Genomic DNA, 27,359 nt, shown 5'->3' with positions numbered 1-27,359 from the left:
TCTGCCAGAACAGCTTCGCTCTGAAGCCCTGTTAAGTCAAATGGTTCAAGTATCTATGTGGGATATTAATGCAGAGACTCAAAGCAGGAAATGTTATACTATATTTTGTAAAGTTAATTCCAACAGATCAATAATTGCCACATTGTTTACTTCAATATTTTGAACTTTTTGATCTGTTGCTGCTATGAAATGTGGTTCTTATTCTCCACTATTGCTCGGTGCCTGCCGTTTCACATTGAATTCGCTTCTCCTTTTCAAATGCAGAAAATTCAATTATGTCTCACTTCCGGTTTGGGATCACTTTGAAGTAATAAAAATAGGAGAATGGAAATATCCACTTAGGTTGATGGAAAAAGATTAAAAACGAAAAGAATAACCCATCTATTTCCCAACCAATTCAGCTATATTAAGTTGAAGGTCATTTGGACAAGAGACAGACTGGCCAATTTATACAAATATTACATTTTTAAAAAGAAACGAAGGTTGAAAGGGGCTCCTGTATTTTTAGGCAGCAGAGTGAAGGAGTTTGAATACACTTGTCTTTTCTTCTTTCCACCTTCCTGTCTTGATTTTCATGGGTATTTCTGTTTTAAAGGGAATATAGCATGTATCTGTCTAGGTAGTGATGGTCTATGTAGCCAGCGGAATGATGAGAAACAAGAATGCTGTGAGTAGTGTCACTGAGTTAAAAAGTAGGGACAATGCCATCTATTACTCCCAAAGCCAGCTTCTGTTACTTTTTTTCATATTCTTAATCGCTCTTTTTCTCTCTGGATCCTCTTCCTCTAGGAACAAATAAATATCCATGTTCCGTCCTGAATTTACCACCATAGCATCTTGACTCAGTAGAATTACAGTTCCTCAGGATGCCTAAATTGACGGGAGAAGCAGGGGTAAGGTGGGAGGAGGATGGGAATGAGGGAGGGAGGACGCGCAGAAACCCAATCAATAATATTAATTCAAGAATCGGAGAAAAATGCTTGTTGTACATTAAATGGGAATAGCTAGTCAATTATTCATTCCTCACTTGGTTAACAATTTTCTATATCCTGCTGAACCTTGAGGGACACGATTTTGGAGAGAAAAATATTCGGCTTAAATTGTCTGCCTTGTTCTTAGCATCTCCCTGAGGGACAGGCTCTTACATCTCTCTGCTGAGGAAGCAGCCTTGAATAGTTTCCTAGCAAGTGAGCGTCCAGAGTTCTTAATTAATCGACTCAGGGATGGTTACCTGACCTGAGGCAGTAAATGAACAAGGATTTTTAATATGTTGCTGTGTGGTAAATAACTGAGGAGGTGGCAAGTGTCATTTTATAAAGTATAGTCTATCTCTCCAAAAATGAAGCATGGTTATCTTTTTTTGTTGTTTAATTATTCTGCTAGTGTTCAACATCACACTTTAGACATAAAATAGAAAACAAACGAAGAAAAGAAAAGCTTATTTACAAATAAACTCTCTGAGCGCTCTTATGATCCTTAAGGAGGAATTGAAGTGGGTAGTTCTACAGATGAGGAATGTTGCTAAACACTTCAAAAAACAGCTATCTTCTGGAGGAAAACGAGTAGGGTCCATATTCATGACTCACTTCTGGGTCTTGGCTGGTTTCTCCGGCTTCTCATTGTATGGAATAACAAGGTCACCAACCGAGTCTGGCTTCTGGAGGAGAATTCCCAACTTGATCTTAATCTCTTTGGCCCTGAAGAAGAGATGTAAGGGGAACAAAGACATCACATGAGTACATGGATCTAAAAAGAAGACATTTCTTTCTGCGTCAGAGAAGCAACACACAAAATCCTATTTCACTTCTTGCATTTCTGTTGTGGCAGAAAGAATACTGGAGCAGAAACTGGGACACATATGTTCTAATCATTAGCATTGGCCAAGTTTTTGTTATATCCCTCGTCAAAATTTTGCATTATCTCATTTTAATCTTAATTATTGTCATATATATGCTCTCTCAGTTTACATGTGGCAGATTCTATGGTATGATTTCCATTTTGCAGATAAAAATGACAAGAGTCTGAATGACAGGGAGTTTAAATAACTTACTTGAGATAACCCAGCCAGTATGTGGTGGAGATGGGACGTGAGCCCAAGCTGCCTGACTCTAAAGTTCACAGGTAGAACTCCTCACTGCATTGCCTACCAGTCTTCTAAGGGCTCTGGTCCCAGCCATTAAATAGATGTATGACATTTGAAAAATGATCACTTGTTGCTGCTAGACCTCAGTTCTCTGACCTGTAAAGTGATGGAGTTAACCTAGATGTTTTCTTGAGACATTTTCAGCTATAAAATTAAATTACTCTGCTTGATGATTTATTTCTGTATAAAGCTTTCTTTCTCAACCCCCTGCCCATTGGCTGTTGAGCTGTCTTACATGCATTAAGCCTTTCGCAGATGAGTATTTTTTTTATAATGGAAAGTATAGTTTATTTAGAAAGTAAATTAGAGAGAGAGATTAGAGATTCACCTCCCCAAGGTAGGGGAAGGGGTTGAAGCTAGGAAACATGGTGGCCAAGGCTCAAAGAGTCATGTGGACATACCAGAGTTTAACAAAGCAATAGCCACAGATGAGTATTGATTAGCAATGGACTGACTATATTAGTATTTACCGTATTTCTTTGTATCTTCAAAATTTTTGTGAGTGAATATGGTCAGAATTCTGGGTAGTCCTCTATCATAGGATGTAAAATTCATGCTCAGTTTTAAAACTAAACTTCCCAGCTATCCATCACTTCATTGCAGTTCTGAACTTAGAAAGCATCAGAAAAAATCTTAACTGTTAATCCATAGGACAAGCTGCTGTACATTGGGAGATTCAAAAAGCTGTCCTTTCCCTATCACCCTGGCTCTTTACACATGCTTTTAAGATAGGATTTATCATATTGCATTATGGTTATTGATTTGTGTGTCTGTTCTCCAAGCTGGATATGAGACCTCTTTGAAGGCAGGAATTTGGTCTTAGGTACCTTTTAACTCCTGTGCTTAGCACAATGCTTGGCAACACAGTAAACAAACAAAAATATTTGCCAAAGGGAACTAAAAATACCTTGATTTTTTTTTTTTCCTCACAATTCTGCTGACATTTACCTCCCAGGGGATGCTCATCACAACCAAAGTCTTAAAGAGACGTGCTGGGCTTCATGTTGTGGCCAAACAGAGTTTTGCTGTTGTAAACACACTCTCCCCATTTATCCACAGGGAGACAGTGGAGATGTAATTTAAGTAAATAAAATGCCTAAGACTTGTAATTATGAATATCAGGGAGAAATAATTTAAGGAAACCTTCACAAAAATCCCATAAATACCTAATTACCATACCATATTTTCCTTTAGGTGAGTAATTATGATTTTGACACTATGATTTAGGATGAGTCACCTCTACAATGTCTTTCCCTTCTCACTTCTTTCTGCTTTCATTCTTTCCCTGGGCCCCTTTCACTGACTAGAGCCAGTTCAGGTCCCACGTGATCAAGCTCAGCCAAATGCAGCATTATGGTAGAAACTGGGAAGTTCTGTTGAGGAGGCTTATGTAACAGCAAATATGAGTAAGTGTCACTTTAATCCCAGGCTATGCAAGATATTTAAATTATCCAATGCTTAGTTCCTCTGCTAGAAATGGGGACCGACAAAACAGTGCGTCCTAAGACTTCCTGAAATGGTTAGATATGCAGATGCACGTGAGTCACTTAGCACAGTACTTGGCATATAATTCTGCTTCTGCCACGTTAATTCTAACTGCATAATCATGTTTCCAACCAAACAACTCACGTTCCCTAGCTTCGAGCATCAAATTGAAACATCCAAAAAATTTCCCACAAGTTACTAATTACTACACCTGCCACTTTCCATATTTCACCTCTGGATACAAAGATTGCCAGTTTGATATGTATCACAGATATGGAGAATACATTGAGGAGGAGGAAAAAATACATGCACTACTTGTGGCCACCCTCTGCTGGCTAATGTGTAGTACTGCAGCCCGAGATTCAAGGTCCAGCTTTCCCATCAGGACACACCTCCCAAACGGCCATGAGGAACTTCATCTACAATCTCTTTCCTCCTGGCTCCTTATGTCCCTCACTTCCTGTATCTGAGGGGAATGTATGAAACAACTGCTATCAGTTTCAACTTAACCCATAGTCCATTCACCAATATTTAAATCACGATTAGCTAATGATTATTTTTCCCCCCCTCAGCTTCTGTTTCTTTTTCCTTTTTCTCTTTCCCTCCATGTAAGCCTTTTGCTTTTGTAAAAGGCAGAAACATGTTTGTGTTTGGTTGCTTGGCACAAGAATGGCAGCTGAAGATTAAGGGGTCATTAGAACAAAGGAATTGGTTTTTTTTAGAGAATTATTCATTCATTCATTCATCTATTCCTTACTAATTTACTCATTGATCATGTTTACTGTGTCAGGCTACATACAGTAAACAACAACAAAAAACAACATTTATCGGGTTTGCTTTTTGCTTTCAAGGTGCGTCTAACCTAGTGAGGCCTTAGACGGAAAAATCACAAACAGGGGCTTGCAGAGAGACTGTCCAGAAAGCAGCAGAGCACTGATACAAGAGCTCCCATGTCCACAGGGGCAGGTCAGGGGGCTTTCTCAGAGGAGGCAAAGGTGGAACTAGAGAATGAGAGGTAGTCAACCAGGTGGACAAAAAAAGGACAAGCCTTTTGGGCAAAGAGAAGGGGGTGTCGTGTCATCTCAAGGCAGGCAAAGTCATCTGTACTGCATAAGTGTGATTCCGCAATCCCCCTACTGGGCATATACCCTGAAGAGCTCAAATCACTCTATGAAAAAGATACCTGCACACGCATGTTTATCGCAGCATTGTTCACAATACCGAGAACCTGGAAGCAACCATGCTGTCCATCAAAAGAGGACTGGATTAAAAAAATGTGGTACATATACACGATGGAATATTACGCAGCCATAAAAAGAACAAAATCGTGACTTTCGCAGCAACCTGGATTGAACTATGGAACTAGAGTCTATAATATTGAGTGATCTCTCACAGAAACAAAGATCTGAGTATCACATGTTCTCACTCATATAATGGACCTTGAACATCCAATGTAATACTATAAGAAAATGACTGACAGTGGTGGGAAACTATGGGAGGCAAGGAGAAGGGACATGGGATTAATGGTAGTAAATATCTGTCTGGGGATGGGGAAACACCTCTTATCAACAAGGGTGCCTGAACGAAGCATATTTGTATACCTAACCCTTAACTGTACCCCACAATATCATAATAAAAAATATTGATTATAAAAAAAAGAAAAAGAAAGAAATGTGAGAAGGAGAACAGACAGCCCATGAGATAAGTCCAACTTACTTGACCTGCCCCTCCAGAGAGAGGAAGGGATAGGTGTTTGAGGGGCACTTGTCCTGCAGCAAACTTGGTATCAAAACAAGCAAGGTGCCTTCCAAGACTGTCTCAATGTAGAGGTGGCAACCTAATTTACGAACTCAGTGTGTCTCAAATTTTCTTTTACTATTTTAGAATAATCTAATAAACACTGTTTATGAATGGTGGTCAAGACAACCCACAAAGTCTTTTTATGCCAGGATGAATCAGAACCCTAGTACTACTGTTTTATCTATATCACTGCTTAAGTAGGTTTTCTGTGTGTGTGTGCGTGTGGAATGACCTAGAAATAAACCACAGTTTATAGCATTGCCAATAGAATATCATATTCCATTTGATTTTGTTCTGGTATGTGTTTTAGAGCAGACACACATCAGGCTACTCTTTCCCTCATATTTGCACTGGGAATGTGAAGGAGAAAAGAAATGTAATGCTTTGGAAAACATTTCTTTTCCATGGCTTCTACTTCTGACTTGGTATAGGCTAAAGTGTAGATCATTAAAAAGTTGTGTAAGTTGAGAAGTCCATTCAATTTCATTAGGAGTTCTAGACCATTCAGAGGATGAATATTATCATCGCTTTTCTGTCCACACAATAATAATGGTTAAAAGGCTGAAGAGTTGACAAACGCTTAAGATCAAAGCACTTTACATCCATTATCCTCTTTTCACAAGAGTAAATAATGCTACTAGATTTCTCCTTAAGAGTTCCTGGAATATTATTTCACACCTCCCCCCTTTCCTTTTCCTCCTTACCACAGCCTCACACACATAAATCAGAGAATGAAGTAAACCAAATGTAAAAGCAAGCAAAAAAGTAGCTCCAACCTACTGAATTATTTTTCCTTTTAAAGATACACTTGAATGTGTCTGACATTAATTTAATGTCAAATACAGCCCTTTCCAGAGAAAAAAACTTTGTAATTTGTTTACAATTTCAGGCTCAGTCTCTGGCTCTATTTGACTGCACACTAGGAATTTTTTCCTGGCTCTGTTACATTAGTGCTTGTTAACAAGAAACTATTTTTATCTCCTCTTATCTCCCCCCCTCCTCTGGTTATCCTTTTGTTTTACAAAGAAGATCTTGTTTGGAAGCAAAATCAATTAGAAATGGCTGGGTGAAAGTTTAATTAAAGACTCAGAGGAAGATAATACTTGTGTAGATGACTTGCACTTGTGATTTCGAAAGGAAAAGGGTTGACTAATTCTAAAGTCGTGTAGTTTTAAATTTGCACCTTGTATGGGTATCTGGCTAGCTGGGAAATCAAAATTCAAAGGGCTCTTGGGCCACCTCACCCCTTTCTGCTAATGGGTAAGTCAAGTGAAATCTTAAAATGGAAAGCCAGCACAAGCAATCACTAAAAACAGAAACATGGGTGAATGTTGGGAAATGCAATTATATTCAAGCAGGATTTATTAAGACCTGATTATAGAGAAAGGTCTATACTAGGTGTTCTCAGGGTTACAAAGATGTTCCTTTAGATACCTGGAACAATTGAATATAGGACGCACACATGTAAATGATATAGTAGACATTTTTCCAATTATTGATCAAAGCAGGTAGGATATAATAATAAAAAAAATAGGCCCTAATCTCAAAGGGTTCAAATACACACTAGTTGATCACATTAGTACACGTATGCAATGGGAGCTGCCTCTACCATAGTCTCAGTGCCCTCTGTATTTTTCTTACACAATACTTTTCAATTTGCTTTTATGTCTCTGCATATACAATCATGTATATTTGAGTACTCTCTCTCTCTCATTACAGTGTCAAGTTCCCAAGAACAGGGTGAATATCTGTTATGTTCACAATGACAATCTTAGCACTTAGCATAGGGCCTGACACTCTAAATAAAGATTTTCTATACAAATGAATGAATGAACGAATGAATAAACAAACTGCTAGTTTATAGTAGACTGCATTTTAGGGTGGAGTAGGTGAAGTATTGGAGTATGTCCTAGAACAAGTTATTGAGGTCTAGGATATCTTTAATTCTGTTCACTGGACAGAGGTAAAACCATCAAGTGACTGTGAGGACTGTAAATGAATTCAATTTTTCTGTCCTTTAGTGAAGTTGAACACAGACACGTGAGGCTCAGATTGAGCGTGAACTCAGTTCCTTACACTATGTAGGAAGTACTTTGATGAGAAGAGGCAGGAAGGGTCATTTCAAAGAGCAGAAATCTGAAAAGAGCCAATTATGATACCATCCTTTATCAGGACTTGAAACAGAAGTAGCTCTGGGGCACAGGCCAGTCCTGTGATTGGAAGACTTTTAGCAATCACAGGGCAGATTTCAACCTAGACTTCAGACGTATGTCAGGAACAGTCAAGAAGGAAGAAGAGATGGGGGAAAGTTGAGAAATATAGGACAGGGTCTTTACAACACATTTCCACAAGAGGTGTCTCAACATAGGATAAGCCCATTTAAATTGACTCCCACTTAAATCTGGATTGCAGATGCCCCCTGCTGGCAGTGGGGAGGCATGAGAATTAGTAAAGAAGTACAACAGCAGATTGTGCAGGCGGCTGTCTCTACACACACACTACAAAGCTTGTTTGCACACGAGCAAGAAGAATATGTCCCATTCTGACTTCTAGTAAATATCTTTAAAAGATAAATGCAAGCTTCTGAAACAGAGATGTGAGTCACAGAGACAGAACCCCAGCAGACACTGATAGAGGGAAAGGAGCCCGTTCGCTGTGCTGGACCCCGCAAGTGGGATCCATTTGGCTGAAGACTGGGAAAGCCTTCTCGCTGGCTGCTCATTTAAAACTTGAAACCAATGGAGTGTATTCCTCATACATAGACGACTCATGAGGGACAAGGGTAACCAGTGATTGTGAAGAACCTTTAGGGAGTATAAGAAAATAAGGTCACTTCTGGAACGGAAAGTTTCAACTCTCCAGGATGCTCTGAACACGGTCCCTTAAAATCAAGATTGGGGCCCTTGCCTTGCTAGGCTCTGGTGAGGCCATGTGCTTTTTGAGCTATAGCTGTTGCTATGCTTCCTGGCTCTGGCTCTGGCTTTGGGGAGGTGAATTCTCTCTCTCTCTCTCTCTCTCTCTAATTTACTTTTATTATTTACTTAAACTGTATTTTCTAATCTAAAAAAAATCAAGATCGACTCTCAATAGCAGGGAAAATGCAGTGCTGGATCATTTTGATGAAGAAAGAATCTATCATTTTGGCATCTACTCTAATCCTGAATTGACTTACTTCAGTTTGAACTAAATAAAATTTACCCGTTGCTTTTTCTTTAACAGAATACGAAAGAGTTGTCTAGTAATGCAGTGTGAGATCATGTTAAAACATGTATTTATTTTCTTACCTGATTTATGTTATTAATATATGACACATGATGGAAAATGACTCTGTGGTTAGTTAATTAGAAATATTCAGCAGGGCTCAGTGGCTCAGCCTGTAATCCCGCGCCTTGGGAGACTGAGGTGAGTGAATTGCCTGAGCCCGCGGGTTCGAGACCCGCCTGGGCAACTTGGCGAGACCGCATCTCTACAATAAAATAAAGAATGAGCCGGGCGTGGTAGCTCGCGCCTGTAGTTCCAGCTACTTGGAAAGCTGAGGCGGAAGGATCGCCGGAGCCCAGCAGGTCGAGGCTGCGGTGGCCGGGAGCGGCCGCTGCACTCCAGTCTGGGTGACAGAGCGAGACTCCAATTCAAAAAAAAAGAAAAAAGAAATATTCCTCAGTGGTCCAAATGACAGAAACATGAAGAAATGCAGAAGAATATATGGTATCCTTGTTATTAATGTGTTATGACATAACTTAAGAGGGAATGGCAGCTCTGGCCAGGAATGGTGGCTCATGCCTATAATCCTAGCACTTTGAGGGGTTGAGTAGGGAGAATTTCTTGAGCTCAGGAGTTTGAGACCAGCCTGGATAACATAGCAAGACCTCGTCTCTACAAAAATATTTTAAAAATTAGCCAGGCATGGTGCCACCTGCCTGCAATCCCATCTACTCAGGTTGCTGAGGCAAAGGATCGCCTGAGCCCAGGAGGTCAAGGATGCAGCAAGCCCTGAGTGTGCCACTGTACTCCAGCCTGGATGACAGAGTGAGACTCTGACTGAAAAGAAAAGAAAAGAAAAGAAAAGAAAAGAAAAGATAGTTCTGTTTCCAAACACAAGTGAATTCATTTCCTGGTAGTGTTTCAGGCTTTCACTCATATTAGTAATTAATTATATGACGAAGCCACTTCAAACTACATAAGATGGAATTGAAAAGATGGGTTGAAAGATGGAATTGATAACGTCATCTGTGTCCAATGTGTTCACAGAAAGCACATTTATCTGTTATACCTTTCCAATGCTTGGTATGTTCTAATCTTTCCCTTCAGCAAATTGTCTTAATAATAACTGCTTCCATTTTTGTGATCAAGTTCTTACCTCAACTGCCCCAGATTAACTCATTGCCAGTCAGGCAACCTGCAGGAAAAGACTAAGGAGACTATCACGGTACTTGTTTAAATACAGACTTTACTTCATAAGACTACAGTGGAAAGAGAAAAGCCAGTGTGGCTTCTCCTTTTGTTCATTTATTTATTCGACGAGTTAAAAACATGTTTATTGAATGTCTAACATTGCCTGAGCCCAAGAGGTCGAGTCTGCAGTGAGCCGTGATTGGGCCACTGCCCTCCAGCCTGGGCTATAGAGTGAGATCCTGATTCAAAAGAAAAAGAAAGACCGGCCTCCAAAGGTGACTGCTACAGGTGCCCCAGCTATCCTTATCAAGGTCAACATCAGATGCTTTGCCAAGTAGCGGAATGTGTGCTATAAATGAGTTTTTACAGGTAGGCTTGTGTATTGTGCTCTCTTCAGTCACAATAATAATATTCCAGTCATTTGGACTGGTGGCACTGTTGTGGAAATACCCATGATTCCACCAAAACATTTTGAAAATGTACATAGCTCCTCGCCCCCAGAGATGGCATCTGTGACTTGAACCCTGCATAGTCCTCTCTCCAGCCATTGATTCTAAGATTCCTTGTTGCTTAATACCAACCACAAAGGCATCAGAATCCCACCTGAGAATATCATTGTATCTGAGTGAACCCTTCATACAAGGTGCAGTCAGAGCACAAAGAACGAGACTACTGAGATTACAGAGTAAGTCACATAAACATTTTACATCAGTTTTTTAAGAAGCATGATATAACCTGATGGCAAAATAGTGGAGAAATGACTATTATCCACCACTAGCCATTAATAGCTACAGTTGTCTACCAAAAAGAACATAAGCATTGGACATGAATAAATTGACTTAGGCTAGTTTTCAATAACCACTTACTCTCGGAGTGACCTTATGTAAGTTATATAGTATCTCTGGATCTTATAACCTTCATCTGTGAAATGAGATGACATTAGTACTTGCTGTAAAAAGTTTCTGTGAGGAGTGTATTTGATGATGCCTGTAAAAGTTAGCATATGCCTGGCACATAAATAGCACACAATATACGCTAGCCAATATTATTATTGGTATCATCATCATCTCTACTTATTTTTTGCAAGTCTTGACAATTCTGCTGTGTTTTCTTTTTATTATTCCTATTTTTATTTTTAAAATTTTATTTTTAAAGTAGAGACAGAGTCTCACTATGTCACCCAGGCTGATCTCAAACTCTTAGGCTCAAGCAATCCTCCTGTCTTGGCCTCCCAGTGTGCTGGGATTACAGGTGTGAGCCGCCAGACCTGGGATCTCTACTTATTTAATACTCATCTTATATCACCTAGGATTGTACTTTGCAGCAGTTTATTGTAACTCCTGGGATATTAATATTCGATTCATTAAGCTTATTTTCTCTTAGTTGGATGAATGGATTATATGCCTTAAACATTACTTTCCTGGCAAAGTAGCACAGATGTTAATGTGAGAGAATTAAGACTATCAGAAGCAATTCCTGGTGATTCTACACTGGTGAAGGTACAAAGAAACTTAAGCATCAAAAACCAGGAAGACACTGAATTGAAAAGCAGTCATCCAAAAAAAATGAAAAAAGAAAAGAAAGAAAAGATTAAAAAAAAAAAGTGACTGGCTTCAAGGCAGTGTGGAAAGGATTATTTTTGCAGTGCCCTTGTTTGCTTACTGCTGGTCAAATGCAGACGGGACTTGGGCAGGTTGATAGAGCCTGGCCTTACTTGTTGATGCATCTTCTTCCTCGGTCACCTGGGGAAGAAACACGCTTTATCCCCCCAGATACCTGATATAGACAAGTGTGGGGAACCACGTGAGGTCACTAGACTTGCATTGACGCATACAATTCGCAAACCTAGGTTCAAGGACTCCACCCATGGTCAAGCGTTCACCCCTGTTCACAACAAACAGGCAGAAAACTGGTGATCTGTAGCAACACTTAAAGATAAAAATAATAATAATAACATGTAATGAGATGTTAATTCATGTTTTCCTCCACATATATTTTTTTTTCTCATTTTAAAGCAGTAGTCAGGCCTTTGTGCTTTGTTACCTCTGAGGGAGTTGTAAGGTCAAAAGCAGATGGTAATTGGCAGGAGTATCTCATTTTGTCCTTTGTTTTCCAAAACCCTGAACTCACTGAGGAGATATACTGGCTTGTTCTCAGGGAGTAGGACTGACAGACTACTGATTTTGATGAATGATAAAGAACATGCAGAAAAAATAGAAAAAAGAGAATTCTGAGACAGTGTCTAAGGACTGGGGTTTAGAGCTCTCTGACTGATCAAATTCTCATCCTCTCCTGCCACATACACCTTTGTAGGACTCCAGGGAGATGACAGGACCACAGACGGGTACAAATATATGGTGCCCATAATAAAACTTGATTAAGCTCCAGTGCTCTTAGCTTCACCCAAGATGATACCCAGACACATGCATGGGCCCCTGGCTTCAAAGGACTATAAAGTTTCAAACAAGAAACATACAAATAATGATGCATTTATAAATTATTCAAAACCCAGCCACCTATAAATGTAACAAGGCCTCCATCCCCCCTCCAAAAAATTGCTTAAATTAAAATAGGAAGTGTTTAGGAGAAGTTACTAACCGTAATGGTGATGAAACCATGGAAATAGTGAACAATACAGGTGGCGAAGTTTCCAACACAGAAGAAAAGTTATCAAGAAAAGACTAGCAACCAGCTGTTTTGGATGACTAAGTCATATGATTACCTGGATCTGTCCAAGTGATATTATAAGACACTTTCCAGATCCCTATTCCATTATTACAGCCACAAGTAACATGTTGACTTTTGTTAAGTTGCTTCCCTGTACATGGCAGAGAAAATATCCATCTCCTAACTGTAGAAAAAATTCCTGTCTCGGGTTATATAACTGGAAGAGTTTGTAAAGCAAACAGCACACATGTTTAAAAGGTTGTTCCTAGAGAGAAAGTCAGGTGAAACATTGAGTTCTTACTTGGAAAACTAATTAATTAAAGCTCTTTTTTCTTTTTTTTTTTTTCTGTTTTTTGAGTTGGAGTCTCACTCTGTCACCCAGACTGGAGTGCAGTGGCCGCTCCCGGCCACCGCAGCCTCAACCTGTTGGGCTCCAGCAATCCTTCCACCTCAGCCTTCCAAGTAGCCGGAATTACAGGCGTATGCTACGACGCCCGGCTAATATTTTTTTATTATTTATTGTAGAGATGAGGTCTCGCCAAGTTGCCCAGGCGGGTCTCAAACCTGCAGGCTCAGGCAATTCACTCACCTCGGCCTCCCAAGGCACGGGATTACAGGCTGAGCCACCAAACCCGGACAGCTCTTTTTTCTTAAAGCAAGAGACAGAATAGCATAGTGGTAAGGCATGAATATTAAAACCAAACTTCCCAGATTCATCTTACCACATGTGTGACTTTTGGCAAGTTTATAAAACCTTACCTTGCCTCAGGTTTTTCATCTGTAAAATAACGAAAATAACGGTATCTACCTTATAAGTCTTTTATAATTGAGTTAGTATATGTGAAACATTCTATTAGTGCCTGACATGTTTACATTGGCACTCCATAAATGGCAGGGTTTTTATTATTATTATTGTCATTATTATTACTTACAGAAAGTCCTGTGCTAATAAAGGAAAATGTCTAGATTATTAACAGAAAAATGACAGCTCTCAACATAAAACATAACATAGAGTATAACAATTGGAAACAGGGAACAAAAATAGTGTAACACTTGCCCTCGGCTAAACCCTGTTGCCAACTCAATCACTAATTTGCTTGGTGATTTTGAGCAAGTTATTTAAGCTATCTTTTGTCCAAAAGAAAAGAAAAGGAAGAGAAAGAGAAAAGAAAGAAAGTGAAAAAAACCTCTAATGTCCCCTCTAGCTATAATAAATTAAGGCTTCAAGACTATCTCATTCAACAGCTTTCATACATAAATAGGAAAGCCAAAGACCTGAGATATTTAACAACTTGTGAATGGTACCATGTATTCCTTTTCACTCAACCCATCTTCCCAACATCCCATTTTTTAATGTAACCATACATTCTCCTTATTCTCAATGTATAAACCCCTTGATCCACATAAGACTATCTTCATTTTCAATAGTTAATCTGTCCCAAGTGCTGTTCTTTCTTCCTAGAAAATTCTTTTGAATGTGCCTTTTCTTCTCCATACCTAAATTTGTCATTTTTCTCCAGGCCCGAATCACTGTGACATGCCACCTCTCCATTTCTCTCCTCTTCATACCCTCTGTACTCACTGTCAGACCAACCTTTGAAAGGTTCTCTGTTCTCAACCACAGTAGTGCTCAACCTTGTGTGCACCTGACTCACTTGGAGGTCCAGTTAAAACAGACAACTGAGCCTCTCCCCAGAGTTTCTGATTCAGGAGGTCCAGGGTGGGGCTGGAGAATTCACATCACTGGTTCAGAACCACACTTTGGGAACACTGTTCTGCCACATCAGTTCCAAACACCACTTTCTGACTTCTGACATCCTCCATTGCTAACTTTGAATCTCCCATTATTTCCTAACATAGAGCATAACAACTGGAAATAGGGAACAAAAATAGTGTAACATTTGCCCTGTGCATATCCTGTTGGTTTTCCAAGCACACTGTCTCCATCTCTCTCCACCTCTATGTCTATTTAAAACACTTGGCGAGACCTCATCTCTACAATAAATCAAAAAATTAGCCGGGCATGGTAGCGCGCACCTGTAGTTCCAGCTACTTGGAAGGCTGAGGTGGAAGGATCGCCGGAGCCCAGTAGGTCAAGGCTGCGGTGGCCGGGAACGACCACTGCACTCCAGTCTGGGCGACGGAGTGAGACTCTAACTCAAAAGAAATAAAAAATAAAAATAAAATAAAACACTTCTAATGCTCTAGGACCAGAACAAGTCTCGCTCTTTTCCCCACACCTCTATTTCTACTCCAGTTTAGACTGCTTTATCTGTCCTCTACTATACAATCACAAAATAAATATTTAAGGGACCTTAGAGAACTTTTAATTTGCCCTCCCATCCCCTCACTTATTTTAAAAGTGGAAAAGCTAAAGTTTATATAAATTAAATTATATATGTTTATCCAAGTTCTTATGGATAAGTTGTAATGCAAAGAACAGAATGCATTTCTTCTGTTAAAATTATGGACAGCACATTTTCATGAAATGACTCTAGTTTCTTGTGAATGTATATCTTGGAGTCATATATGCATGTTCTCTCAGTGAGATAGCAAGCTTTTTGAGAGTGGATACCATGTCTTACTCCCTTGGTCTCCCAGGGAGTCTTATAAATATGTATTTTAAAGTTGTTCTAACTGTTAGTATGGCATGAAGGATAAAAGCACTGATCCACACTGCCTGAGATTTTTGTTTGTTTGTTGTTTGGTTATGTTTTTGAGTAAGGAGTTCACTCTGTTGCCCGGCTGGAGTGTACTGACATGATCATAGCTAACCACAGTCTTGGCCTCCTGGGCTCAGGCCATCTTTTCACCTTAGCCTCCCGAATAGCTGGGACTACAGGTGCATGCCACTATGCCCAACTGACTTTGGGGTGTATTTTTTTTTTTTTTTGAGAGATGATATTTCACTATGTTGCCCAGCTTGGTCTCTAACTCCCGGGCTCAAGCAATCCTCCTGCCTCAGACTTCCAAAGTGCTGGGATTACAGGTGTGAGCCACCGCAATCGGCCTGCTTGGATTTATATTCCAACTCTTACTCACCAGAAGGGTGACTTTGAGCAAATTACTTAAATTTCAAGACTTCATTTTTTTTGGTAAAATGGTGATAATAGAGTGCCTACCTCATGGATACATTGCGATGCTAAACAAGTTAATGCATTAAAGTGTTCAGAACAGCACTTGGTATATGGTAAATAATCAATAAATATTACCTATCATTATCCTGATTCAGGAGGTTACAAATGTTACACTATTTGTGTTCCTTATTTCCAGTTGTTGTGGTCTGTGTTCAGCTGTCATTTTTTTCTGCTAATAATCTAGATATTTTCCTTATTTGGCACAGGAATAATAATAATAATAATTATTATTATTATTATTATTATTATTCCTAACACTATTATATTTGTCCTACTATCCTGTCGTAGCATCTTGCACATACGTGTTGGTATATACATGTTAATTGATTAGATGAATAGATAGGATAGAATCAGTAAAAATCTGTTTTACTGACATTCACAGTAAGCTCCTTCCAGGAATTCTCCACCTTGTAATGATGCAACCAATTCGGATAGCATAGAGAAGACACATTGCTGGCCTCTTCATTGAGATTATGCAGAATGACAAAGAAAGTGAGTTTGGAGACCTCCTTTGCTGTCTAGCACAGCTTAGAGTTGCATTGCAAGATCGCCCCCTTTGTGCTATGATTTTATTTTTTTAAGCTCATTGTTTTTCCCAGGCACTAGCCACTCCCTAGTTAAGGATTCCCATGGAAATTGAGATATTTCCCATGCTCCTCTGGCCTGTCTCTGACACGCTTACCCCTCAGAGTAGGTTACTGAGGGCGATGAAGGAGAGAGTGGAGAGACAGTACCGCCAGAACAGAAGCAGTTTATTTCCCTTTGACCTTCAATTCCCATCTTACTCAGAATATTGTTGGCAGGATGGCTGGACTTTGGGCAATTCGTTTTGGAAGCCAGATAATAAATAGTGGGAAAATGGTCCTCAAGTTGAGGAAGACAGAAATTTATGGTTTATTTTGAGTTCCAAAGGTGGAGAGGTCAGAAGGGATTCTCATGAGAGCTCCTCTGAACACTGCTGTCATTCACAGTCTTTGACATTTCCGTGTCCTTTTGCCTTAAATTTTAAAGAGAGACCCTATAGATAGAAAGCTTCTTATTGTACACGGACCCCATGTTTAACTCTTCTATTTTATTTTGTTTTGATTTATTTTATTTTATTTTTATGAGTCGTGGTCTTGCTCTGTCACCCAAGCTGGAATGCAGTGGCATGATCATGGCTCACCCCAACCTCAAACTCCTGGGCTCAAGTGATTTCTCCCATCACAGTCTTCTGAGTAACAGGGACCACAGATGTGTCTGGCTAATTTTTAAAATTTTTTTTGTAGAGGCAAGGTCTCGATATTTTGCCTGGGTTGGTCTTGAACTCCTAGGCTCAAGTTATCTTCCCGCCTCAGCCTCCCAAAGTGCTAGGATTACGGGTGTGAGCCACCGTACCTGACCTTAACTCATTTTGTAATTATATATCACAAAAGAAAGAAATGAAAGAAGTAATAAAGTGTATTTGAGAGTGAGGGAAGGAAGAAGGAGGAAAATAAAATAAATTAAGATCTTACTAAACATCACTTAATAAAGCTACAGTTACCAGAACCTAATGTGTTCTCTCATAATACTTTTATGTAGTAGGTACAAATACATTACTTCAAATGACAAGAACATTTGATCAACAATTGCTTGGCTAAATTACTAAAATAGTTTGTTGAGACTACAAAAACTATTTCTAAAGCATAGAATTCAATTTCAAACTATTTCTTTCTCCCCCCAAAATGTTATAACAGCAACTTAATCGTCCCATGACTTCTATTTAAAAAAAAAAAATCTATTCATTGATTCATGCATTTATTTCTTTATTTGTTTACTTGTCAGATTTTAATAGAGCAATCACTATTCTTCAGACCCTGTATTGATACTATGGGGTTGTTTCACAAACTTAACAAGGGATTATTTCTGATCTCAGGTAGCTTTCACTTCATAAGGGAGACATGCATAGATACTTTTTGGGGATGCAGCTGTGATACGATAGAAAGAGACTTTGATTTGAAAGCATCACACCTGCAGTTGAACTTGGGCATCTGGAATGTATTTTCTGACCTCGGGCCAGATGCTTAACTTATTCACTAAAACAATAGTGATGTTGACAACACCTGCCTCTCAGAGTTATGATAAGAATTAAATGAGATCATATCAGGTACTCAGCCCAAGTTGAATCTGAGGAAAATAGAGTAAGAAGTGATATGAGCTACAAAGAAGATTGAAAAGCCCTAGGAGAGTTCATAGACCGGAAGGACCATTCCCCCCTAAGACAGAATTAGAGGAACATTCCCAGGAGGGTTGATGTTTGGGAATGTGTGGTTGAGCTGGACCCTACATGCAAGAGACAGAGAGGGTATTTATTTGGATCCCAAAGTAGTGACCTCTTCCTGTCTTGGTCCTAGCTCCCCAGAGGTTTCTCCCAAAGTGTAATATGAAAGTCAGTATTTTTCACATAAGCCTTCTAAAAATGTCAACGTTTTCAAAGTCCACGAATATGTTGCAGGGTCACACTCCTGGAAATTTCTCCCCAGCATTCCTAGAATATTCTTTCCTTCTTCTTCCAGTGAGCAGTGCAGTCTGCCCCGTGACTCTTGTACATCAAGGACTCAAGAGTAGGTACTCCCTCAAAGTATGTGGTTACTGGAACACGAGTTACTAAGTTAGAAATCTGGGTTTAGTGTGGTAACAAAATCTAGGAACCAAGCAAAAGTTTACCCAGTTGCCATGAGGAGTTTTGGGGCTGAATACACTTCTCTAGGCTGTAGACGTGAGCCATCTTAGACAAACACAAATGTGATTTTATGTGTTGCAAATGCAAGTCACAGGTGACCAGAGACCATCAGATATAAAACACACTGAGGGGGGATAAAGCCCAACTGGGTACAGTGGCTCATGCCTATGATCCCAGCACTTTGGGAGGCCAAGGCTGGAGGATTTTTTGGACTTAGGGTCTCTGGGCTCGACTTTCTGCTGGGAATCCAAAGCCTTTCGCATATGAGTGGGTAAATGGACAGAGCACAGAGAAATTTCCAGGACTCCTAGAAATAGAAGTCTGATGCACTGTGGTACCAAAACCCATTGGTAAAGTTCTGATTCAGGCTACAATTAGATTGAGAGAACATAAACACATAAGAGTTCATAGAATTATGAAAGTCAGAATGTTTCAACAGGCTCAGTGTGAAGTGATTGTGCCTCTTTTACCCTACGGTATTATGGGGATGAACATTGCCTCTGACTGAGGAATATTTCCTCTACTTAGTATTATAAAACAGAAGACATGTCAATCTGCTCTCCAAACAATGCTATTGAATAAAATGGGAACCAGCCGGGCTCGGTGGCTCAGCCTGTAATCCCAAGCCTTGGGAGGCTGAGGTGAGTGGATTGCCCGAGCCCGCGAGTTCGAGACCCGCCTGGGCAACTTGGCGAGACCACATCTCTACAATAAATAAAAAAAACCTTAGCCAGTGGTAGCGCGTGCCTGTAGTTGCGGCTACTCGGAAGGCTGAGGCGGAAGGATCGCCGGAGCCCAGCAGGTCGAGGATGCCCTCCAGTCTGGGCGACAGAGTGAGACTCCAACTCCAAAATAAAATGGGAACCAATAAGAATTCCCAAACCCAAATAATATAGAGCAGAAGTCAGAGTACTGGTGGGGGAAAAATGCTGTTTGATTGCCCTATATGGAGCATCAACTGGGCTTTACAGCAAAGACTGTGAGCACCTCCCAGTGCCGACTACTGAGACTTTGGACTAGAGAGTGTGCATTTGTGGGGCAATGATTAGCTTGCTATTGGACATTAATTGAAACTATCTCTATGACCAAAGGACATAGAATAATCCTAAAACCTGAAACACTCATGGTGTCTTGAGGATGTCAGAGAAACTGAAACACTCATGGTGTCTTGGGGATGTCAGAGAAACAGCAAACTGGTGGGGGGAAAATGCTGTTTGATAGCCCTATATGGAGCTATCAACAGGGCCTTACGGCAAAACCTGTGAGCACCTCCAAGTGCCGAATACTGAGACTTTGGACTAAAGAGTGTGCATTTGTGGGGCAATGATTAGCTTGCTATTGGACATTAATTGAAACTGTCTCCATGACCAAAGGACATAAAATAATCCTGAAGCCTGAAACACTCCTGGTGTCAGAGAGACACTCTAATGGGGATGGCAGTGCCTAAAAGAGTTTCATCATACAACGGAAATGGCTTCTACAGGATCATGCTACCTGGAGAATGCAAGGAGATATGAGTAGGGGGTCTCTTTTCCCCTAGGACTGACTCTAGAACCATGTATGGAACCACAAATTCTATCATCACTTGGACAGTGCAAGGAACAGGGATGCTTCCTCAGGGCCAGATGGGATGGAATGTACCTTTACCTCATCTGGCAAAACTGGGGTTAACAGTGAATGTAGCTAGTGGTAAAAATAGTACAGTATTTCTGCACTTGTTTAATGCTACACAATATGAAGGGGAGCAGACGGAGAGAGAGGTAAACTAGTATTGCTGCCTGCAATCTGGACAGTACAGTGATCAAACCTAATGTCCCTTCATAAGGTGGAAAACTTTGGATATAAATAAAAAGGAGTAGTAACTGAGGGTAAGGAAATGAATGCATGAGTTATGAAATGAGGAAAATCTATTATCACATTAGGATTTCAAAAGAGGCTCAGAGGAAGCGATGATAAAATGTTTTAGTGGCCTCGTCCTGTGAGAAATTTTTCTATGATATGATGTTGAACTGGACTAATTATGAATGAATGGAATTCTAGTAATGAGCTAGTATCTTTTGACCATTATGTAAGGACTTCATGGCCAGAGGCTAAGGGTTGGACTGTAGCATAAGAAGTATATATGTGGTCTCTGTCCCTGGTTCATGGCACAGAGTTCCTAAAACCCTTGTAATTTCCTGAGTGACGGGGAGACGTGAACAAGAACACATCAAGGTGCTGGGAGGGTGGTGTGCCCAAAGAAGTCATGGAGATTCTTCACCTCTTCCCATAAACCTTGTCCTATGTGCCTCTTCGTCTGGTTGTTCATCTGTATCCTTTATAATATCCTTTATAGTAAGTCAGTAAATAAAAGTAAATGTTTTCCTGAATCTTATGAGTCATTATGATAGCAAAGTATCAAACCCAAAGTGAGCATTGTGGGAACCCTCAATTTACATCTGAACTTTCGATTGGCATCTGCAGTAGGCGGCAATCATGTGAAAATTAGCCTTAACCTGTGGAAACCAGTGCTAAGTCTAAGTAGATAGTGTCCGCATTGAATAAATTGTAGGACATCCAATTGGTGCCTGCAGAAAACTGAAGAATTTCTTGGTGTGAAAAACCCACACACTTGGTATCAGAAGTGAGGTGTTGTGTGAGGAGAGAAAAAAACAGTTTTCCCACTGAGTGTAAAATGCAAATCATGAGGGAAGGAAACATCTATTTGCCTAAGATGGAAAAAAATTACCATCAATTTACATTCGTCTTTGTGAAAAAAAAAAAAGTTACTTCTTCCTACCAGGCTCAGCTAGACTTTCAGTTTGTCTGCACAAATCTCTGATTTCAACAACAAATCCATCTTTTATGCAAGTCATAAGAAACATCAGGAGTACATGCATGTAAGTGTGTGTATGTGCATATACATGTGTGTGTCCAAGTGACATATCTGTTTTGAATTTGAGGGATTCAGAAGCAAGACCTAAGACCCCGGAAGCTTGTAATCCAGAAAGTGTCAGATCACCAGACCTTTTGAGGAAGTCTTCAGTATGACTAGTGTTGTTGACCTTGTCCCAAAGTGCTCAGGTCATGTGACCCTACACTCCCATTGACTAGATATCTCTTGTAAACTTTTACTTAAAATAAGTTGCCAAGCTGGGCTCGATGGCTCAGCCTGTAATCCCGTGCCTTTGGGAGGCTGAGATGAGTGGATTGCCTGAGCCCGAGACCTCATCTCTACAATAAATCAAAAAATCAGCTGGGCGTGGTAGTGCATGCCTGTAATTCCGGCTACTTGGAAGGCTGTGGCGGAAGGATCGCCAGAGTCCAGCAGGTCGAGGCTGCGGTGGCTGGAAGCGGCCACTGCACTCCAGTCCGGGCGACAGAGTGAGACTCCAACTCAATAAATAAATAAATAAGTTGCCAAAATACAAGAAGCTATTTTTTTAGTAGAACATCTTGATTCTTTCTAAGCTTCCTGAATCCCACAGATTCAGGGTAAATAGACAAGTGCCTCATCAAGAAACAGATGTTCTGCACAAGAAGATTCAAAAAGTAGTAACTTGACCAAAATAGCTCCACACACTTCACTAATAATAAAAAAACACTTGCAGAATGGAATATTTCACAGTTTTACAAGTACTTTATGTCATGCTGCATCTCTTCCTGAGACTCTAATACGATTGCTCCAACATCTTTCGAGAATGTAAAGCCTTTAGGACATAAGTGATTTGTCCAGATGAGGTAGGCACAGTTTCGAGAAGTGTCTGGGGAAGGAGTTGGGAAGCAAAACATGAAGAATATGGAATAATGGGAATAACAATCTCAGCCTCACTTGCAATTTATGAAACCAACATGATCATCAAGTATCTACTGTTCAAAATATTCAAAAGCTTCTTGGCTGAATTCATTAAGCACTGAAATTATATCCTTTTAGAAGGAGAAAAAAATGTCAGGTTAAGTTATTTTACCTGGATGTGGCAACTGAATAGAAAGCCTTGTGAAGGAATACCTACCCTATTTGGGGTTTCCAGGCTCTACAGTCAGGGTAAAAAAGCCCAAAGGTACAGGTGCACTAGCTGTGTTGAGAATTCCTCCTATAATTCTTCCTACAGTTAGGCTGATCACACCTACAGATTTTCCAGGAAAGACCCAGTTTCTAATGTCTGACCTGTAGGCAAGCCACACATCCCTACTTTAGTTGGAAATTGCAGTTGCTGTGCACATATATCCCTGACACAGACTCACACAGACAACAGTCTCCAAAGCACTTCCAGGAATTGTCAATACTCCAGGATCTACCCAGAAGACAGATGAAAATTGGTTAACTATGTAAAGGCCTAGAAACCCTGACTTGCCCTTCTCATCTCAGCCTCAGGAATGAAAACTCTTTCAGCATGAAGGCAAAGGACATGTCTACCTCTGTGGGCCACCCTTTCCCACTGGAGAAATCAGTGGTTCCATACTCCCAAAGTCAGATATGTCTGTTTACTCTTTTCTTTCTACTTTCAAGGAACTTATACTCTTGAGAGAAGAGAAAACTAAGTTAGCTGTAAACAAAGTGCAAGAATCATAGGTGGTTGGATTCTAATCCACCCTCAAATTGTGCAAGAAACCAAGACCATCCTTTTCCTTCAGGAAATTCACAAAAATAAAAACAGAGTCATTTTCTACTGCATACTAATATACACTTTCTGCAAACCGGGAATATATCCTGAATTTGTCAAAAGTCTTTTAAAGAAACACAGGGTTCTTAATTTGAGACCATTGAGATTAAAAGTAGTGGGAAGAAAATTACATATATTTCATTGACTGCTTCATTTAAACTACATCTAGAAGTTTGTCTCCTAACCTTCCTATGTAAATAATTATAATAAAAATAGAATCTTTCTTCAAAATACTTGGTGTCCAAATTCAGAATAAAAAGCTAGGGGTCTAGGGGATCATACAACTCATCATGTCCTATTACAAGTATGATAGTGATGCCTGAAGAGGGAAATTGACTTGTGACTTGCTGTCCACTAGGTAGTAGAAGCCAGTACATCTCAGGATGCCTGTATCCCCACCAGTACCTTTCCCTCATGTTAGTTAGCCTCTTATAGTTGTATCCAAAAATGTTAGTATTCTACAAATAAATTGCAAGTAATAAAAAAGGTGAAGAACCTATTGATTAAGAGAGACTTATGATGAAGATGACGAGATCTCAGTGGGTGGACCTTTTTGGATCCTGACTCAAACAACCCAGTTACAAACAGACTATTGAGGATATTTCAATACTTACTGTATTTAGTGGTATTATAGAAGTATTGTTGGTGTTTATGGATAATCATGAGTCTTCCAATGTTTTGTAGGGGTTGGTATGTTTTTTAAAAGAAACACATGTTGAAAGAATTACAGATAAAATGATTGAAAATACTATTTTATAAATTCATCTTTATCATTAAAAAAAAAAGATAAAGGTACAGTTGTCTGTAATCCTAGCACTTTGGGAAGTCAAGGAGAGAAGATAGCTTGAATCCAGGAGTTCAAGATCAGCCTGGGCAATGTAGCAAGACCTTGTGTCTACAGAAAATTGTCTTAAAAATTTTTTAAATGAGGTTATGATGAAGAAGGATGAGAAGAAATGAGTTTTATGAGTTGGCATGTAATTGATTGACTTAAATTAAGCTTATTTGACAACCTCCAAAGAGGAAAAGGGAGATGGGAGGAAACTAACTATTTAATAGAGACCCTCCTACTAAAAACTAGTTACCTTATGTATATGATTTTATTTATTTCTCATAGCACCTCTCCCCATTAAAATAGAGATCCTCATTTACAGATGAGAAAATGAAGATCAGAGAGAGATAGTGACTTCCCCAAGTTTGCACAGCTAGGAAGTAACAGGAGTAAAGTTATGACCACTGTTCTTCCCACCACACCACATTACAGTTCAAGTGTTAATGTGTAGGCAGGGGATAGACTATGAACTCACATCCTTCCTTACGCTGAAATTCCTTTTCCATCCCTAAATCCTGTAATTTTAGGAGTAACTTTCTCAGGCAGGGAGAAACAATCAGGCTTTCACTGTTTTTATCCTCTGGGTGACTCAGCCTTTAAACAGTACAGATCCATCGTTATCTGAGAATTGGTTGGAACTTTAAAGGCAGGAAAAGATAGGAGCCTGTTATCTTCTGGCCTCCAGCCATATTCTGGTTCCTGTTACTAATGATTGATCCTGACTCAATTAATTAAAGTTTAGCTCCTTTGCTCTCCAGGCAGCAGTACAGACAAAAGCCATTAACACTGGCCCCGGAGACATAAACAAACTCGGTCTGCAGATATCATCTACCCCATAATAGTGTATAGTCCTTGTTGGAAAAGGAGAAACAAATTAGATAACCTTTCGGGACTTTTCAAAATGTAAGATTCTGAGAACTAAAAGTGCTATGAATTGACGTCTAGTGATTCAGCATAGCCCAGACTGAATTAAAGAAAGAATAGAAGGAGGAAGCTAGTTAGAATAAAGAATGTAATTCACTAAGGCACCTATAACAGTAACTGCATGAGCAATAGCCAAAGAGGTACAATTTTCCTAAAGCTCACCAATAGCCAAAGGGAGCATTATTGAAACAAAGGAAGACTCGCCTCTTCAATAAAGTTTTCCAGATGAAATTATACAAATACTCTTTTTCTTTTTTTCTTTTCTTTTCTTTTTTCTTTTCCTCCTTCGTTCTTTCCTTCCTTCCTTCCTTCCCTCCCTCCTTCCTTCCTTCCTGCTTTCTTTCTTTATTTTCTTTCTTTGTTTTCTTTTTTTGTTTGTTTTCTTTCTTTCTTTTCTTTCTTTGTTTTCTTTCTTTCTTTCTTTCTTTCTTTCTTTCTTTCTTTCTTTCTTTCTTTCTTTCTCTTACTATGTTTCCCAGACTGTTCTAGAACTCCTGGCCTCAAACAGCACTCCTGCCTCAGCCTCCCTCAAACCTGGGAGTACAGGCTTGAGCCACTATGCCCTGTCTTTTTTTCCTTTTCTAATCCTCACTTTCCCTCTCTTCCAATAGGAATCCTGTTTATTTCACACTACTCACTCTTTCTCAGTGACATTTTGTGGCCTAAAATGTCACTGCTGATGTGAGTCTTGTTCTTCTCAATCCCTTTAGAAACAGAAAAAAAAAAAAGGCAGGCTGACCTAGAAGGAGTCCAGCTTCCATTTGCTGTAAATTCATTCATGTATTCTTTCAATGAAGTGCCAAATACCAGCTATCTTTTTAGTAATTGAATTATTTAGGCAAAGAGGAATATAATCTTTCCCCTGAGTGAACCTCTTCTATCCTCAGAGTCAGGAGCTGATGGGCACTGGAGAAGTTCCCAGAAAGTCTTATGTAGGGTATGCTCTCCAGGAGGTTAACTGTGGTTGGAAACTTCTGCTTGCTTGCCCCGAGAGATGATATGGATTGTCCATAAATGTCATAACACAAGCCAAATTTGCTGTGTCCTCCCACCACTGGGCCTTTGCACATGCAGGCCTGTCGCCTGGTCCTACAAGACTTTCCTTCTCTCTCCTTTTCCTAATTCTGCTGCCCTTTTAGACTTTTTCAAGCATCATCCCTGTAACTTCTTGTAAAGTCTTCCCTGACTTCCAAAAGCTCTATGAGCCCCCACCCACTCCTTTACTTGTGTGATTCTCAGGACTTTTTGCATTTATTCCTTAATAGTGTATTGCAACACTGAAAACTAATTTTGCTCTTGTTTATCTTTGTAATGGGGCTGAAATTTCCTTGGGAGCAGGGCCTGGCTCTTTCATCTGCATGCCTATGACAAGTACACAGTTTTGAAGGCAATCCAGAGAAATAATTGATATTGTTTCACCAACAGAAATCAAAACAAAGGTTTTCCTAGTGATCCCTTTCCAAATTTTATTAAATAGTTTACTCATTTTCTTGAGTAAGTTTCACTTACACTAACTTTCTTGACTTTTACTGCAGTATCTTCAATTATATCACTGGACTATCAGCTACAATGAACGTCAGATTCACACGTATTCCCAGCGAGCATGATCCTAAACCCAGCTAAAGGCTTTGCCATTATCTCTTTCAGCTTCTTTGATGATCTTGTATTCATTCCAATTGCACTATCACTTGTTCGAGTTAATTGCCACAGTCTTTCATTCACTTGGTTCTTATCTTTCCTCTACAATTAACCCAAGGATGTGTTCATGCCTTTGGAAAAGGCTGTATTTACTTAATGATGTAGATCCAGGGGCCTTCACTACCTCTGTTTGGTGCTTTCAAAGAATTAACAATCTCAGATGATTAGTTGAGTAGTAGCCCTGCTTATCAACTGCCTTTCTACTCTAAATTGTCCATAGTTGACCCACATAAATCAGAGGAGAAGGGTAAAAATGGAATGTTTTGTAAAATAATAATAATTTTTAAAAAGAAATAAAATGTTAAAAAATATAAAAATCTAAAATAAAATTTAAAATAACAAATGTTTAAAAATCACTTTTGACATTTATTTTCTATGGCTTCTATAATTCCTTGTATTGTCACATGACCTGAAACGCCCTGTGTGAACTGTGGATTAAACATGTTACACTTTTGGCAGCTTTTCTAGTCTTTAACAGAAATCAAAACTGTGACAGACACCTACAGCAGTAATGATTTTGGGGTTTGTGGTGCTTTGTTAATTTACCACTGGAAATTCAGAAGCTGAGTTTTAAGTCCTCTTTTACTCCCCTTGTTAGTTCAGTAGAGACTGTGAACATAGTACTTAAGATTAGTCAACACTGATGAATAAAAATAGTAATAACCATACCAGTTGCTTTATATTACGGTGACAACTTTTGGGGAATCACAATAGTAACACTTTTTATTTGAAAATACTTCCATCTTTTCTCAAAGACCAATATTTACTTAAAAATTAAACTTGTTTTGGAGAAATTTGAAAAATTCAGAAAATAAAACACATTTTCAAAAGAAGCCTAACATTTAAAGTTGAAAATCCCAGGTAAAAATAGGACCTTCAGCCGGGCTCGGTGGCTCAGCCTGTAATCCCGCACCTTTGGGAGGCTGAGGTGAGT

General features: G+C 39.5%; 1 protein-coding gene across 2 annotated transcripts in view; it reads right to left on the bottom strand.

Annotated features, from left to right (window-relative positions):
- The window catches only part of RGS5 (regulator of G protein signaling 5), a 54,086-nt gene that overhangs the window by 22,870 nt on the left and 3,857 nt on the right, over window positions 1–27,359 (bottom strand). The window contains exon 2 of one of the 2 annotated variants that reach the window (XM_008072869.2): window positions 1,587–1,697. In XM_008072869.2, coding sequence (XP_008071060.1) covers window positions 1,587–1,697 — 111 coding nt within the window. The remainder of the gene's footprint in view (window positions 1–1,586; window positions 1,698–27,359) is intronic. The other variant, XM_021706351.1, reaches the window with a different exon arrangement.

This window comes from Carlito syrichta, unplaced genomic scaffold (genome assembly GCF_000164805.1).
Source record: "Carlito syrichta isolate Samal-C Ts95f unplaced genomic scaffold, Tarsius_syrichta-2.0.1 Scaffold315475, whole genome shotgun sequence".
Classification (NCBI taxonomy): Eukaryota; Metazoa; Chordata; class Mammalia; order Primates; family Tarsiidae; genus Carlito; species Carlito syrichta.
The sequence above is the reverse complement of the archived record's forward strand: the minus strand, read 5'-3'. Positions and strand labels throughout refer to the sequence as shown.